This window comes from Solea solea, chromosome 21, assembly GCF_958295425.1.
Source record: "Solea solea chromosome 21, fSolSol10.1, whole genome shotgun sequence".
NCBI lineage: Eukaryota > Metazoa > Chordata > Actinopteri > Pleuronectiformes > Soleidae > Solea > Solea solea.
In genome coordinates, this window is record NC_081154.1 from 290,880 (window position 1) to 308,472 (window position 17,593).

Consider the following 17,593-nt stretch of genomic DNA (forward strand, 5'->3'; position numbering starts at 1 on the left):
ACAGACAGACAGACAGACGACTTTATTAATCCCTTTGGGAGGTTCCCTCTGGGAAATTAAAAGCTCCAACATCCACACACAGCACTGTTAAAATTTGAGTCACACTTTACAGGAGCCCGGAAAGAGAAACACCTCAGGTACCAAACACCATAAAATATAGAATAGAAAAGTAAAATAAAACATAAAATAAATATAGAATAAAAAAGTAAAATAAAATATAAAATAAAATATAAGATAAAAATTAACTATGCTATATATATGTATACATATGTATATACATACACATGTATACATACACACCTACAGTTACCCCGTATTGCCCAAGGTTTTATTGCACATGTTTTTATGAGTTTTTGTTGTGATTATTGCACATTTCTGTGAGTTGTGATTATGGACAGTTATTTGTTTAGTTTGTACTGTTTGTTTAGTCAGGATTAAACCCAGAACATCAATGTTTCATTCTATAAATTGGGAACATGAATGTTCTAGAATTAAACCTCGAAACAGGCATGTTTAATTCCCAGATTAAATTTGGGATCATGAATTTTCTAGAATTCCAGGATTAAATCCAGAGACAGTTGATACAAACAACTTTAATCCTGTTGTGTGGACTATGGTGTCTTTCACACACAGGGTACCAGTCTTAACCACTGAGCCACTCCACTCCATGCAGAAATGTATTTATGTATTTATGTATTTTATTACTTGTATCGTTTATCATGTTTGTATTTATCATGTTTATCAAAGGTTTATCATAATAAATCTGTGAGGAGGACACACTTAGCTGTAACATGTTCCATCATGGTTGATTCCAGATCCCATTGTTGACCTAAAGTTCTTGGCTGAAAGTAAATCAAGGCTGTCCGAGGGTATAGTAAAGGACGTCAAAGTTTGGGATCACCTACACATTTATACAGATGGGTCAAAGGACTGTGAGAGTGGGAAAGTGGCAGTTGGTATTAGCATTCCTGAAATCGGATACAAAAAAGGAATCTGAATTTCAGATCATACGTCAGTCTTCACAGCAGAAATGATGGCAGTTCTGTGGCCGTTAAAATGGGTTGAGGATAATAAACAAGACAATTCTATCATCTGCAGTGACTCAGCAGCAGCTTTAACTACAATAAAAGACCTGATTTAGTAGTAGAAATTTTACAGACCTTGCTCAGAATACACAATGAAGGGTATGAGGTGGGGTTTCTTTGGGTTCCAGCGCATACGGGTGTGGAAGGGAATGAGGGGGCAGACGAGATGGCGAAGAAGGCGGTACAGGAGGAAAGAGTGCACATTTATTTATAATATGGAGCACCAGAGTATTCAGAAAGTATAAACAGGTATCTAAAAGAAAAGTGGCAAGAGTCTTGGGAGAAGGAAAGGAAGGGAAGGGCATACTTTTCAGTGCAGGAAACGATAAATAAAGACAAGTGCAAATGTAGGTTTAATAGAAAAGACTCAGTAGTTATCTCAAGATTGAGGCTTGGACAATGTAGAACTCTCTAGACGGCAAAGCTATTTATCTTTCATTCTATTTATCTGTTTATTGTTGTAATTGGTATCGAAGCACCGTTGCCTTTAAAGTGCCTTTGTATGTGCCTTTGTAAATCTATCTATCATCAGAAGCTGTACGACAACCTAACTAACTCTAGTTAGTAGCCAACTACTAACTGTCTAACTAACTAACTAACGGACTGCTGTTTAACTGTGTATGTGGAATAAACCTTCAGACAGACAGTCGAGTTGTACCCGCCGGACTTGTTCTGGTTACCAGTATTGAGCTGAACGGATCAGCCAGTAAAAATCTGGACAGACACTGTGGACAGACACTGTGGACAGACACTGTGGACAGACACTGTGGACAGACACTGTGGACAGACACTGTGGACAGACACTGTGGACAGACACTGAGTGTGAGTGTGGAGAGAGTGAGACAGTAACAGAACAGTAATGTTCTTCTCCAGTGCAAACTATACTCCAGTCAAAGGAGGAATCTCTTCAGTATGAGCACGCTTTTTAATCTGGATTAAAACAAAAACATTGATGGATTATCTTCATAAAACAGGATTGTACAAAAGGATTTGATGTAGGTCTCAATAATAACCAGTAGGGGCAGCAATATGCCATAGCTGCATCTAGCCTGCCAAACTAAAGAAGAAGAAGAAGAAGAAGAAGAAGAAGAAGGCCGTTTCTCAATACTCAAGTAAGCAAGTATGTACTTGCGTACTTGGGAAGTATATACTTGAGAAGTACGCTGGGAGTATATACTTGCCAAGTACGGGAGTACACAAGTATGTGGTTGTTTCTCAATACTCAAGTATGCAAGTATGTATGTATTGTTCTGCTGTTTGAATGGTGGCTGGCGCCAAGTGCTGCAGCCTCATTACCGCCACCTACAGTGTTGATAAATGAACATATGAAATACTTTTAATAAATGCATATATATGTTGTTATTATTTTTACATTTCAAATATTTAACTTCATTTATTAATGTATTTCTATTAAAATATACAATACAAATAATACAATGTGGAAAATAGATATATTACAGCATTGTAGAGTAGTATATATGTATATATATGTATGCATGACATATATGTACGTGTACAAATATATACTACTCTACATACTATACTATACATATCTAATATTTACATATTATATTTAAATATAAATCTCGACTTTAATATAAATCTAAAATTCAAAGTTAAAATAAATAAAACATTAACAATATACAAACCTTCAAACTTTCAGGTCAAAACGTTTCCATTAAAAACAAAATAACACGTCAACAACAAATCTATGGATCACACCGAGCATGTAATGACAGCGACGTCTGAGCCAGCGGATCATTTCATCAGGACAGGCCGAGGTAACGCTGCTCTGTGCCGGGCACAGTGAGCGCCGAGCGCCCGCAGAGGCGGAGCTGATCACCTCCGACAAACGTCGCTGCCAAACTATAAATACGTCATATCTTCATACACAAACCACATGTTTGAATTCTATATGACTAATTTCTCGCCTCAAATGATGTTAAAACTTTGTTCCGGGACACAGAAAAATATTTATTTCAGATTTATATTTCTATTATTTGCTGCTATGCTCCGCCGAAATGTATTCTGGGATACATGGCCATCGCAAGTACGCTTAAGTCACCTCCGATGCATACTTGGTAAAAATGGGCGGAGCGAGAACATTTCCGGGTTTGAGAACCGTCCTCGCTGTTCGCTTACTTGAGAATTGGAACAGAACTTGGACTGAGGCTGATGACGTTTTCACAAGTACGGGAGTACGCAAGTACGCACAAGTACGCACAAGTATGGATATTGAGAAACGGCCGAAGACTTAGCTGTAACACAGGAAGTGTGGGATGTTGTAAGTGGAGCAGTCTGGGGTGAAGATTGGCCGGTGCATCTCTAATGGGAGCTCTGCTTTTACATCAGAGTTAATGGCAATCTTATGGGCTGTGAGGTGGATTGAGGAAACCAGACCTAGAGAGGTTATCACCTGTTCTGACTCTGCAGCTGCTCTGGAAGCCCTAAGAAGGAGGACATCGAAGGCACGACCTGATATCGTTATTGACATCCTAACTGTGTTTTTTAGATCTAACATCACCTTTTGCTGGGTTCCGGGACACGCGGGGGTTGGGGGGAATGAGCAGGTGGATCAGATTGCAAAACAGAGTTTGAGTAGAGAGGTAGAAGTCCATCTATCCTGGGGGAGAGTGGAGTTGAGAGAAATAATTCAAGAGGGCTTAATGAAGGAATGGCAGTATTTGTCTGGTTGTGTGTGGTTTATGTGAGTGTGGGAGTCCTGAGACAGTAAAACATGTAGAAAATACAGAAGAGAAAGACAAACATTGCTTGACATACTGTTAGGACTTGGAGTTCAGGCTTTTTCTGTTGTGGGAACCATAAACTGGTCTCCAAGGCAATTTTGCAATTCCTGCGCAATACAGGACTTTATGTAAAAATGTTGGCAGCCCGTGGCCAAGTGGAAAGGGAACTTGACTTGTAACCGGAAGGTTGCCGGTTCAAATGCACCTGACTGTGGAGGGGCTTGGCAGCTCCTTCAGCGGCAGGCTCCGGCACCCTCACCCTGGATTTCCACTGGACGCGGAACGGCCGCGGAACGGCCGCGGAACGGCAGCCGTTGCGAATCGCTTCCATTCTAATCAATGTGAGCATTCCCACCGGCCGCGCTGCGGTGCGGATCAGCAGCGGCCCAGAAGCGGCTCGCCGCGCCGCAGCGCTATCGATAGGAATCAGTTCTATTTTTTCCGTTGCCGCTGCTGAACCTCGTAAATTTCAACGAAGCAGATCGCACAAGACAGGAAGTCCGACACAGTATCAAAGTAAAACACTTCCGCCCCCCTTTCAAAATAAAACACAATACGCAGGTCACAACTTCACCTCAACGTTACGTCATAACCGGTGCTCCCAGGTCAACAGTCATTTGATCCGAGGGTCTCGGAGACAATGGACGACGAGAGACTGATTATGGAAGTGGAGAAATGAAAGAAGCTGTGTTGTTGTTGTTTCCTTTATACACACAGTCTATCGCGGGATCTCGCGTCCGTTCGAGATTATCGCGCGATCTTCCGTGAATACCGCTGGCTCCCAAGGCTCCGCGCCGCTGCCGTAACGCGCCCGGTGGGGATTGACGTTTGGGAGAGGACGAAGCAGAACCGTTCCGCGGCCGTTCCGCGTCCAGTGGAAATCCAGGGTCAGTGTAGGACGGAGCACTACCGAAAGTCCTTCATCCCACTCACTTCCTACTTACCCCTGATACTTACTCTATATTAGAGTGTCATTTTATCTTTTTTACTTTTATTTTTTGTAATTTTCTTACTATTGTATTGTATTTAATTTTAATTTTAATTTTAATTTTAATTTTAATTTAATTTTATTCTATTCTCATGTCTTAACTGAGCTGTTGTGAATGTGTGTTTCCCCCCTGGGGGAAGAATAAAGTTCAATTTAAAATTAAATTCAATTCAAATCCCCACCCGGCCAAAAAGGGCTGGGGTACCCCTGAGCACCTAACCCTAACCCCTGAGCAAGGTGCCCAACTCCCAATGCTCCCCCCCCCCGGGCGCTACTCAGTGTGGCAGCCCACTGCTCCTAATTCTAGGATGGGTCAAATGCAGAGGAATACTTTCCCTAAGGACATTAATAAAAATTCAACTTTAAAACTTTGAAAAAATCTAGTTCATCATCGGACCTGTGGAGGGCAGTAATACGCTAAACAGCGTCTAAACTGCCGGAATTGCACAAGAAGAAGAAGAAGAAGAAGCGGGATGTGCGGAAATGAGCCGCAGCTCGAGTGAATGACGAGGACATTTGAGACTTAAAAGTGTCAAACAATGGACTGAAGTCGAGTAAATAACAGCTGGTTTGTCTTAAACCCACCGCGCCCTAAGGTTTGTTTGATTGTTGTCTTGGAAGTGGGGACGGGGACGGGGACAGGGACATGTCCTGCCGTGTTGCTTCACAATTGGCTGCCTTTACCTTCTTAATCGTCCCATTTTAGCCGCATCTGGACTCAGGACTCTGTTGTTGTCCGTGTCTTCCATTATTATGTGTCACCTGCAGCTGAGGACGCTGGTTTTCGGCGCGTGGGTGCTGGGATACGTGGCCTTCCTGCTCTCCGTCAGGAAGATGTGGACGGGGAAGTACGTGCGGAGCCCACTGGTCCGGTCACTGATGAGCAACATGCTGAGCGAGGGCGACGCGACGGAGACAGAACAGGTATGAATGAGTGATGAAGAGGGATGAAGAGGGATGAAGAGTCACCTTTTATGGTCCCGATTTGCGAGACTTGCTGTAGTTAATGTCCTCATGAAGTTTGGTGTAAGAAACATTAGTTTTTACCCCCAAATAAATGATGATACTTTTTAAATGGGGCTTTTGTTTGAACGTTACTTGGCATTTCTGCACAATGACCAGTGAGGAAGATATTGTTGATATAAAAATGTGTTTAACAGAGAACTTTAGTTTTCTGTTGGAAATGGCTTTTTTCTCACACTATGTGATAAGTATTTATTGTCTTTGTGGATTTATTAGATTTTCCTAATGACAGTAACTCATTACTCGTCTCTGTCTCCAGTGGTACCGGTGCTGTCCAGATCTTCTCGGAGAGACCGTGCGGCCCTTGTTCGTCCAGAGCCACCTGGACTCGGACACCAAGACTTTCCTCAAGCGCAGTGTGGAGAAGTCTGGCTGGATGTTCACGCAGCTCTACCACTCTTTCATGTCGTCTGTCCTCAGCCCCGTGGTCTCGCGCACCTCCATCAACGGGTCAGTAGTTGTTCACACGTCTGCGCAGCTGTTTTGTCGCCAGTATGTCGTCATGTGACGCGTTCCCTGTGTCAGGTTTCTGGGCCGCGGCTCCATGTTCGTGTTCTCGGCGGAGCAGTTCCGGCAGCTGCTCCGGATCGACCCGGAGTGGAGGGCGGAGCGGCTGCTGGACCTCGGAGCGGGGGACGGAGGCGTCACAGAGGTGATGGGGAGCCACTTCAGAGAGGTCTACGCGACTGAGGTGTCGGCACCCATGAAGTGGCATCTTCAGAGGAGGAATTACAAGTGAGAAGACTTTTTCCTGCTTATTCTGACGTTGTTTGGAGCCATTTTCATCTGGTTAGCTCTGTGTGTACACAAGCTCCAAAGTCAAGTCTGTCATTTTATTTTGAAATATCACCAAGAAGAAATCCAGAAAAACTTATCTCTGCCAGTTTATTTATATAACCAAAAAATGTGTTCTATGCAGCATAGAAACCACAAAATACTCACATTTAAGAAAGTGGGAAATCCAAAAACATTTATTTAAAAAACACTACTAAAGGAATCGTTGCAGGTTCAGAAAATAGACAATAAAGTACAGCATATATGAGTATATGGGTACTGGTGTGATTGACAGCTGGTATTGTCCATTCGGAGCATCGGATATATCACAAATGTAGAGGCTTCAAAAACAGTTTTTGTATTTTAATACCCAGTCTATGCTTTTCCTACCGCGCGCTCCCTCTCTCTGTGTCTCGCTCAGAGTGCTGGGCATAGACGAGTGGCAGCAGACCGGCTTCCTGTACGACGTCATCAGCTGCCTGAACCTGCTGGACCGCTGCGACGATCCGCTTCATCTGCTGCGCGACATCAAGCGCTCGCTCGTCCTCGACACGGGGCGACTGGTCCTCGCCGTCGTGCTTCCCTTCCAGCCCTACGTGGAAGTCGGTCAGTGTTTGCTCCAAAAAATAAACCATCGGGTGAAAGACTCAGAAGTAAACCACACTGCTTTGGTTCTTTTTCAGGAGGACGATGGCAGCGTCCAACAGAACACGTGAAAATCAAAGGGAAGAAGTGGGAGGAGCAAGTGGCCAACCTGAACAATGAGGTTTTCCTCAAGGCGGGGTTTGAGGTGGAGGCCGTGACGCGGGTGCCGTACCTCTGTGAGGGCGACATGTACAACGACTACTATGTCCTCGACGACGCCGTGTTTGTTCTCAAAGCCGCAGACGACACAGAGTGAAGGACCAAACGCACACTTTTAACTTTGAGTTTCATTTGTGAAAAACAAAACCTCCACTCGTCCAGCAGCCGTCTTGTGATGCGGTGACACCTCGAGTTCTTCACCTGAAGCTCAGATCTAAGACTCATCATGATGTTGTTGCCGGGGTCTGTTCTGGAAAGTGTTTTACTGGGGCTGTCACATTTAAACATGTAAAGTTCACTATTATTACTGATCAATGCAGGCTGCCTTCTCATAAACACCAATTTATGTAGTACCCCTCAGATTCCAGTAGAGGGTGCAAGTTTTATATTAAATCGTATGACCACGTCGATGCAGCGGAATATCACAATGTTTTCTTTGTTTGTTTTGCATATAATGTTTTTACCGATGTTACAGTAAACGTGGAAATAATCAAATGGCGTTGTAGTCCACTAGAGGGCGCCAAGTGCTAACTCTCACTAGAGCTGTCGCAAACATCGTGATGCTATCGTATTGTGACTTAAATATCACGATACCGTATCGTGGTGCGTGACCCACGAATAACCTCAAACGCTCGATAAATAAATGTGTGTCGGGTATTTTAGTGCGTTTTTATCATCTGCGGGTAATATTGTAAATAAAAAGGAACACACACTCGATTCCGATTATTGACAAACGTCGCACACTACTGAGACGGTGCAATCCGACTTTATTTGTAAAGAAACCACAGTGGACCAAAAGTGCTTTACAGAGTAATAACAAAAAATAAATAAAATACTCACACGAGGCAATAAAATATATCTTTAAAAAAATGAAAGCATAAAACATGGACAATAGTAACGGCCATGCAATAAGCCACAAGAAAAACATAATAAAATCCAATTAGAAGTTTTAAAATTGTTAAAGTTAGGAAAAGATTTTGTAAGAAAGTGACAGCCCTGGTGTTTTACTGTAATCATGCTGTTATAATATTGTGTTGCACTCTGTTCTGTGGTCTCCAGTGTACAGTCTTAGTGATATTTTTTGAAATTGCCACAAGGGGGAGCTTTATGATTCACAATAATTTATTCCAGGTGATGTTGTTTTACTTTTGTGTCCAATCTGCAAGTTATCTGTGTCTGACCAAAAATGAACGCTAAAGTGATTTCAGTGTTGCTTTTAATCGGAATAATCACAGCATGAAACTTCCATATATCGTCCCATAATCCCAGTAAAGATGAGGCCTTTGTAAAGTGTCATTTATCATTCATTTTAAACTGCAGTAACTGTAGCCGCAAATGAAGACGACGGAATCATGTTTTAAAGCTGCAGTACGTCGTTTCTGGTTCTTCAAGAAATAATATTTGAGCTGTTTGGCAACGAAAAAGATGCACTGCTTACATTAAATGCTGCACAATACATCTCTGTGACTGTCGAAGTAGCTATAGCTTGCACCTTGGTCGGAGACTTCCGAGTGCGTTCCAGTTGAAGTCGGATGTCTGGATTTTCCCGAGTTCCTACTATGATGTTTAAACTGGAAGTTTAATTTCCAACTCGCAAAACCCAACATTGGATTCCAAGATGGCCGGTCCCATTAATGACGACACTCTCTGACCAATCAGTGGCCGTCGGTCTGATGACGTCACGTTTTAGTATCTGCTCAGCTCACTTGGATCCTCGTCAGAGCAGGAACTCAAAGGAAAAAACACCAGGTACCAGGTTCTACCACTGATGGAAAAGAAACCGAGTAGAGTCAAGTCGTGCTAGAACTGTGTCATGAAAAAAAACAACATTGAGTCAACGAACTGTCTCAATATTGTCTGTGACAGCAATATCTAAAGTTCACCACCATTAGTAGCTATTATAAACTCCTGGTCGGACCAGACCTACAGGGGACAGACTGAAGCAGCTATAATCCCTAAAGTTAACTCAGTTTTACGCATCATTTGTACTTGAAGAATGAAAATGTGAAAGGTCCAGAATAAAAATAAGTTAATGTGTATTTTATACGGACTTTTCTTGTGTAAATGAGATGTGTGGTTTGGTTGTTACAAGGAAATGTGTTTACCGGTGTCTGTTGTGTGTGTTTTCCCGCTCGTGATAGGCGTGTCACATTTTAGTCATACTTGCTGTTTGAACTCAGTCGTAGTATCTACATTTCTGCGATAAATATCCCATGCTTGAGTTACTTTGCGGGTTCTCATACTGTGGTGCGTGTACCACCAGTGGTACGCTTCCTCTGGTGGTCTTCAGAAATACTGTCTCTACTTTTCAGCTTCTATAACGTGAATGTGTTCTGGTTTCTTGGCTCTGTATGACATTTTGTGACAATTTATGGACCAGACAATTCATTCGATTCATCGAGAAAATAATCAGCAGCTGCAACTGATTGAATCGTCTATTTTCATAATCCACTAATCGGTTTGAGGGAGTTGTAAATAATTAAAACAAGTTTCTCAGGTTCTTCAGCTTCTTAAATGTGAATACTTTTCTGTTTTTTGTGTATTCATATATATGAATATATCACTGTTTATTTTATTTTCCATTATTGCTAGTACCTGAGTAACCAGAGTTCATAGAAACGTGAGAACTCTCAGAGTTCTCTGGTGGTACTTGGTAAAAAAAAAGTTGCTTTAGTTCGACTTTAAACCGTTAAATTAAATAAAAAACACTTCTCTTTTACGTGACATGAGACTTTGAAATGTGCGCGTGTGTGTGTGTGTGCATCCTGAAACAGTCACTGTCATTAGTCGCGAATGCTGAGTCAGCTTATCCAACCGCGTTCACGTTACACTCAATAGTTTATTTTATGATTTCATTAGTTCATCGTTTATTTGAGTTTGGAACTGAACTTTCTTTTTTGCATGCAAAGTCATTCAGCTGTATTTTTTAACATTTATCTATTTTAACATTTCCTGCTTAAATGTCGCTTGTGCGCTGAGTTAAACTGCGATGTACGTATATTTTCCTACTCGGCGTGAAGGCAGCATTCGTATGTGCAGAGGAGGCGGTTTCTCGCTTGTAATTGGCTGAGCGCGCCGGGGCTTCCGGGTTCCCCATTGGTCGCCGCCGCCTCGGCCACTTCCCCGAGCCACGTCGCTTCTACTCGCCATTTTCCCCCGTGCCGTGAAGCCCGAATCGCCCCATACTGGTGTCGCGGTGTCAGCCCACTGCCGTCGGGTCTTACCGCCGAGTCGAGTCCTGCCGGAGACGAACCGAGCTCTTTTTTTAATTGTAATATTTCTTTGAACGCGTGTTTAAAAACAAACATGAACATTTTCAGGCTAACCGGCGATCTGTCCCACTTAGCAGCCATCATCATCCTGCTGCTGAAGATATGGAAAACCAGGTCCTGTGCCGGTGAGTTTTTCATTTAACAGACACTTTACATGACGTCAATGTGTGAAATGTTAAACTTTACTGACACAAAATTGCTCCATGACTCTTTTTTTTTTGCTCACGAGCCGGTTTCGGGGCTAAGGCTAGTTAGCTATCTGGCTAGCAAGGCGATTACAAAAAAACCCCGGTGTGTCCTCCCGATATTCTTTATAAAACAGTCATTTGTGACTTTTTTTACTATCACAGAAACCTTTTTGACGTGAAAGTCGCTCATGTTAAGCGGCTATAAGTGTGCTGTTGTGAGGGACAAGTAGCTGTAAAGTCTGCTTTTCAGCAGCAGCTGCTGTCAGGTTAGAACAGCGGGGCCTGGACTAAGTTTACGGCATGCAGAGCTATTGTTTAAGGGGGGGTTAGGGTTAACCCTAACCCTCTTCACTTTCAGGTTCACCTGGACTCAGTTTTGTCCAGGTTGTGGTTGTTGGTCATGGCGTTATTAACCCGGCTGCGATGTCTCTGACGTGGCAGCAGCAGCAGCAGAAATGTCCTCATGTAGTAGCTTGTTCTGTGTTTTCCTGTTAAACCTTTGCCGTGTTTTCATGCTCGTCGTCTAACGACCGAAGGTCAAAGCTCCATCCCAGTCAGACAGTCACCTGAGTTATGTCACTACGCTGTTTGCTGGAGATGAAGCGGAATAGCAGTTGTCATTTGAGCAGCAGAACTCCACACATACTGGACTCGGTTATTTTGGTAGCAGTCTTAATGTAAACGCAAAAGAACCGTACCGAACCGTTCCACTCGGTGGAAACATCCCATAAAACTGATACTAGCAGATACTAGAGCTACTACTACTGATGATGTGGTTGAGTGTTAAATGTGAGTGTTTATGATTAAAACTGAGTTGGATTGTGGACAAAACAAGACAACAATCAACATTTTCTGATGATTTTCTGATTATGATTATGAAACTAATCGTTAGTTACAGCCCTGCTGGACTTACAAACTGGTATGAGAGCTACTACTACTACTACTGATGATGTGGAGCAGTGCTGCAACGGTTCATTGTTCTGAATCAAAGTTTCAGATTTTCAGTTTCTTAAATGTGTTTTTTGCTCCACACAACTAAATCTTTCAAACTGAATTGTTTCTGTTTGTGGAGTAAAAGCACATTAGAGAACGTCATTCATTAAATCGATTAGTTACAGCCCTAATGTGGTGATGACCAGTCACTAGTCACAGTGGGTGTGGCCGTCGTGTCACCTGCCACCACACCAGGTAAACACAAGGTGATGATGATGATGAGTTGTACTACACTCAGCAGTAAAGGTTGAATGATTTGGCTTCTTTCTGTGGTTGATGAAATCCAAATAGCTGATCATATTTTTTCCCCTCACTAAAAATGGCCTTCCACTGATATCAAGTATTGGTCCAAACCTGTCAACCACATCTTGGAATAAGAAGAACGTGAAATCCAGTTTGATCCAGAAAGCCGAAACATTACACTGAAACATTCAGTCAATAAGCACAGACTGTAAAAAGATAAGAGAAGAAAATAAAAAAGAACTGAATCATGTTGTCGGCTGTTCATTTATTCGTTTCTTGAGGAAGCTGAAAAATGATTTGTTTTACATTTATTTAGAGCATTCTATGTTACAAACTGGCTGTTTGTGGACAAGCAAACACACATTTTTAAAACACTGTAGTGAAAGGTTGTGATATTGGTTTATGTATCGCACCAGTTCTATGACGCCCTCCTGAAGGGTTTTCTTTGCTGCTGTGTCAGTTTTCATTCTTCTTTGAATTGTGGCTCTTGTGTTTCACACACAGGCAAATATTTGTGATGACAGAGAGAGAGAGAGAGAGAGAGAGTTGTGAATGAGGTATTATATTTGTGTTATTATTCAATTAAATACTTTTGGTCACAATATAACTGTTTTTTTACTTCACATTTCCTAAGAAAGAAGTTAAGGCGTCCCTGATCAATAAGAGTGTATTGATTATGCAGATCAGCGATTCTGTATGATTGTTTTTATTGTGCATCAATGAAGTTTAAATCATATTTTAGAGCTGCAACAATTATTTTCTTGATTCATTGGTTGATTGTTTGGTCCACAGAATGTTGATTGTTGTTTCCCAAACCTTTAAAATGATGATTTTCTCAAATGTCTTGTTTTGTTTGGCCACTCCACAACCCTATAATTATTCTGTTTTATTTATTTTGTTATGTGGAGCAAAGAAACATGAAAATATTCACATTTAAGAAGCTGAAAAGCCTGAAATTTTGTTATAATAATTAAATAAAAGCACTCAGACTTGTTCATCGGTTAATAAAAAAGTAGTTCAATGGGGAGTTTACAAGCAGAGTCAATGCACTGACACGTATTTCAGGTTTTTTGCGACGTTCGCTCCATTTACTTGCGTTGAAAAAAGTAAACCTGTGCTCAAACTTGGCCGCACAGTGACGTGAAAACCGATCAGTGTTTGAGATTCTCTGAGCGATGCTACATCTCTGAAGTCACGTCCGTGTCCAGTTTTGTTCACGATGTCGGGAAATGTCTCACACCTGAAGAAACGACACTTAAAGTTTTAGCGTTTTAAAGTCGTTTTACCTGCTAAACATACTGTAGTTCTGTGTTGTATAAACGTTGTGTGAGCGCCCTCTGCTGTCTCCTCACAGGTATTTCCGGGAAGAGTCAGGTGCTGTTTGCGTTGGTGTTCACCACTCGATACCTGGACCTGCTCACCTCCTTCATCTCCCTCTACAACACCACCATGAAGGTGAAGAAACACTCTGGCCACGCTCACTAAACACACGTCGTTCTTTTGAAGCTTTTTTCCCTGTAAGCCGACACGCCTGTGTTTGCTAAAGGAAGACGTCAGTCCCCCCAGGAGACGACACGTCCGTGTGTCTTCATGATGACACGTACTGTAGTTTGACAACACTAATGTCTCTCGTCCTTTCCCCCCTCGTCCAGGTCATCTACATCGGATGTGCGTACGCCACCGTGTACCTGATCTACGCCAAGTTCAAGGCGACGTACGACGGGAACCACGACACGTTCAGAGTGGAGTTCCTGGTCGTCCCCGTCGGTGGCCTGGCTTTCCTGGTCAACCACGACTTCTCTCCCCTGGAGGTCAGAAAACTCCCCCCATACGATTTTTCATTCATACGTAGGATTGTGTATGTTGAGTGTTGAATTTAAAAGTGTTACACTTTAAAAATATACCAAGAAATGACTCACAAACAGTTTAATTTAGTCTGTTATTCCTTTTTTTAAACCAGCCTTCAGAGAATATTTTAAGTCACTGTGAATGTTTTTCTGGTTTTTCAGCTTTTAGATGTGAATATTTCCTGGTTTCTTTGCTCCATATAAACAAAGAAATCATTCAAATTGAACACAAGACATTTGAGAATGTCATAATTTCCAGGTTTTGGGGAAAATTGATCAGTGTTTGCGGTCGTCGAGTCGTCGATGATGCAAATAATCATGAGTTGCAGCCGTAGTTATATACAGACTTATGCGCCTCACTTTGCATACAACACTGTAATAAATTCAATGAGATGCATGTTTTTCCATCACAAAGTACAAAGTACACAGTTAAAATGAATAGTAAATTCAATGTGTTTTAAGTCCAGCTCATTTGATCTTGAACTGATGCTCTTAAATTCATTCTAATTTTATATTTAGGTCTCGTCTGTGATGATTTTTCCTGGTTTTAAAGGCCGTTAAATTGATATTTATCATATTTATTGAATTTTACTTTGTTTCCATGACAACCGTGCAAATGTCTGTGATTGTAGTCGAATCCTCGTTATATTTCACCGTCAAACTCGTTCGCTCTCGTTTCCTCTCCAGATCCTCTGGACGTTCTCCATCTACCTGGAGTCAGTGGCCATCTTGCCCCAGCTCTTCATGATCAGTAAGACGGGCGAGGCGGAGACCATCACCACGCATTACCTGTTCTTCCTGGGACTCTACAGAGCCCTCTACCTCATCAACTGGATATGGAGGTTCTACTTCGAGGGCTTCTTTGACATGATCGCCATCGTGGCCGGCGTCGTGCAGACCATCCTCTACTGCGATTTCTTCTATTTGTATGTAACAAAAGGTGAGTCTTTCTGCCGCCGTTCCATTAAAAAGAGGAGGATTTTTGTTTTGTTCTGTTTGTTATTTGTGGTTTTGAGTAAAAGCTCAGTGACAAGTCATCATCTGCTCACTTAATATATAACCTGTTCAAGGGAAATGAACAAAAAGGTGAAAGAGAACAAATAAAGGTGCAGGTGAGACAAGTCCGGTAATAATATGAATTAACACAAAAAAATAAAATGACAAATGAGTCTGTAAATGCTGGTAAAACCAAAAATAATATGATGTGAGACCCAAATTTGTACTGCACTTAAGCGGCTAATTTACAGTCATATCTGTAACACCTAATCAGTCATTTTGAATTAGCAGGATAATTATTTCCAACATATGCTTGGTAAATTATCGACATTTTAATGGTACACATTTTATTTAAAATATAAAAGGTTGGGGAAAATTCAGCAATTTTGTTTAGGGACCCCAAAACGGTGTCCCGTGCTTCGTCTGTGAGTCCCGACTAGGTTGGGCCGGTATGAGATTCTGATGGTATGATAACCGTAGGCAAAAATATCACAGTATTATGATAGGGTTAGGGTTATGCGTAGATGCCACTGTCCTCAAACATGTTTTGCACGTCGGGCGACCCTCTTCCCACAAGCCGTGGCCGTCTGGCTTTTTACGGTAGCTGAAGTACTCCCATACGGCCGACTTGGTCCGATTAGACGGGGGGAAGAGTTCGGGGGGCTCGCCTCCTTCAGCCATCATGCTGCCTGTTTGTCACTCACAGCAACCAGGTGCGGGGGGGAGGGAAATTTTAGTGGTTTTGAAAGCGTGACTTTGAAACCAGTAACCGGCCCATGCCTAGTCCCGACCCAGTGTTTGAGAATCGCTGTGAAAAAAGCAAACTAATCATCACAAATGTTTTAATATAATGTTTTTATAGACACCCTCAGGTCTTTCTTTGTGTCACTTAAAAAAAGCGAGATTAGCACCAAATCCCATAGAGAAAATCAGTGATTTTAACATCACAGCGTACAGGAGTTGTTGATCCACTGCTGCCTCCATCACTAAGTTCAAATGTCTTATTTTGTCACTTCTGCATTTGAAATCCTTTGTTCGGATTGACCTCAGTGACACAAAGTGACCACATGAGGCAGCAGTAGACCAGCAGCTCCTGTGTCTCTGCAGCTAAAATCGCTGATTTTCTCTATGGGGTTTGGTGTGGGAGAGTGAGCTCGGTTAAAAAACTTCACTTTCCTGTTGAAAAAGTCTATATTATGGTGAGATAATAGCAGTGAATGTATTATTTAGATATTGTAGACTTAAGCTTACATAGATTTAATAAGATAAATCTTTTATCAAGTGGTTAAAAATGTGTTTTCCCATAAAAACTAAACATGAATCCACCATGTCTCGTTTCAGTACTCAAAGGAAAGAAGCTGAGTCTTCCAGCTTAAGTGCCAAAGAGGAGGAGTTTGTCCGACTCGACGCGGGGGGGGGAGACGAGGCGGGGCACGCGTGGACACGTACGACCCCCACCACACCACCAACACCACCACCACCACGTCCTCCACTTCCCCTCCCGCCAAGAGAAAAGATGCCTGAGACAGAGAGTAAGTGGGAGCTGCCGACTAGCGCCTCCATGTGACCCGGAATCAGAGCGGCTGTTGCGGAGGCCGCCAGTCCGCCGCTACCACCAACACCGCCATCTACACGGATTTCTGTTTGACGCATCTTGCCTTAACTGTTTTTTTTTTATTTTTTATTTCTCTGTATAAAGGAAGGAAGAAAAAGAAAGAAAAGTTTTCTACTTAAAAAAAAAAATCAAAAAGATTTGACACATTGATATAAGAGCTGCAGATACAAAATGGCCTCTGATTCGGCGTTGTATGATACTAAGGCGGACATCTTCTTGTGGGATATTATCAACTTTAGCGTTTGTAATGTTTGCAAAAATTGAAATTAAATGTGCTTTTCTTTGTTTAGTTTTTTTTTTGGGGGGGGGTTTTGAATCTTCTTAACTTTGGTGGACAATTGATTCATTTGCTGATCTGTATGCATTCCCATGTATGAAGACTTTTCTTTTACTTGAGCCCAGGCCCTTGATGAATCTAAGATGGACGTCATAATTTAACATTCAAAAGAACCAGAGAGGAAACAAAAGGAATTCAGATTTGACGTTTTTCTTTAAATTTGAACACATGAAAACTGACATCTGTGTAAATGCGTATTTTCTCAATTGTTCACTCCATTCATGGCCCAGCCTGTTTTATTTTAAATGGTCCATTGAAACATAAAGATGAGTAAAATTCACTGGTAACGTCTTGTATATGAAGTATCTCTCACGCTCTCTCTCGTTTTAGTTGCAGATGTATTTATTTTTTATCCTCCTGGTTTCCAATAAACAAGAGTCCGTAGAATTTGTTTCACGTGCTGTGCATATATGTTATTAATTCTGACAATCCTATAAAAATTCTTTAAGGAAACCAACATTTCATACAGTTTTGTCCCTTTAACAGCTTTTGCATGATGTTGCCACCGTTAATAAAAGACTTTATGGGGGAAAAAAAGAATATTTGTCTGCTGTTGTTACAATAAGCGGCGTCTTTTATATTTATTTCTACTTTATTTGCTACAGTGCTAACAAGTCCGTCGTAAATTCCTATCCATCGCAGTTCCTATTTTTTTGTGGCAAATTTCGATGCATATTTCCT

The 17,593-nt window shown here is 41.8% G+C and overlaps 2 protein-coding genes across 3 annotated transcripts; both read left to right on the forward strand.

Moving 5' to 3' along the window:
- The first annotated feature begins 5,259 nt into the window (after window positions 1-5,259).
- On the forward strand, window positions 5,260-9,460 carry mettl9 (methyltransferase 9, His-X-His N1-histidine). Of its 2 annotated transcripts, none has more exons than XM_058621973.1 (6): window positions 5,260-5,416; window positions 5,589-5,744; window positions 6,103-6,293; window positions 6,369-6,578; window positions 7,039-7,223; window positions 7,301-9,460. In XM_058621973.1, exons 2-6 carry the CDS (start codon window positions 5,655-5,657, stop codon window positions 7,516-7,518), a joined length of 894 nt encoding a protein of 297 aa, XP_058477956.1. In that variant the 5' UTR covers window positions 5,260-5,416; window positions 5,589-5,654; the 3' UTR covers window positions 7,519-9,460. The 2 variants fall into 2 exon arrangements, with proteins under 2 accessions (XP_058477956.1, XP_058477955.1); XM_058621972.1 differs by having other exon boundaries at window positions 5,267-5,416; window positions 5,527-5,744.
- Window positions 9,461-10,542: 1,082 nt separating this feature from the next.
- kdelr2b (KDEL endoplasmic reticulum protein retention receptor 2b) lies at window positions 10,543-17,303 on the forward strand. The gene is made up of 5 exons (XM_058621901.1): window positions 10,543-10,818; window positions 13,472-13,572; window positions 13,770-13,928; window positions 14,652-14,904; window positions 16,302-17,303. Exons 1-5 carry the CDS (start codon window positions 10,728-10,730, stop codon window positions 16,334-16,336), a joined length of 639 nt encoding a protein of 212 aa, XP_058477884.1. The 5' UTR covers window positions 10,543-10,727; the 3' UTR covers window positions 16,337-17,303.
- The last annotated feature ends 290 nt before the right edge of the window (window positions 17,304-17,593 follow it).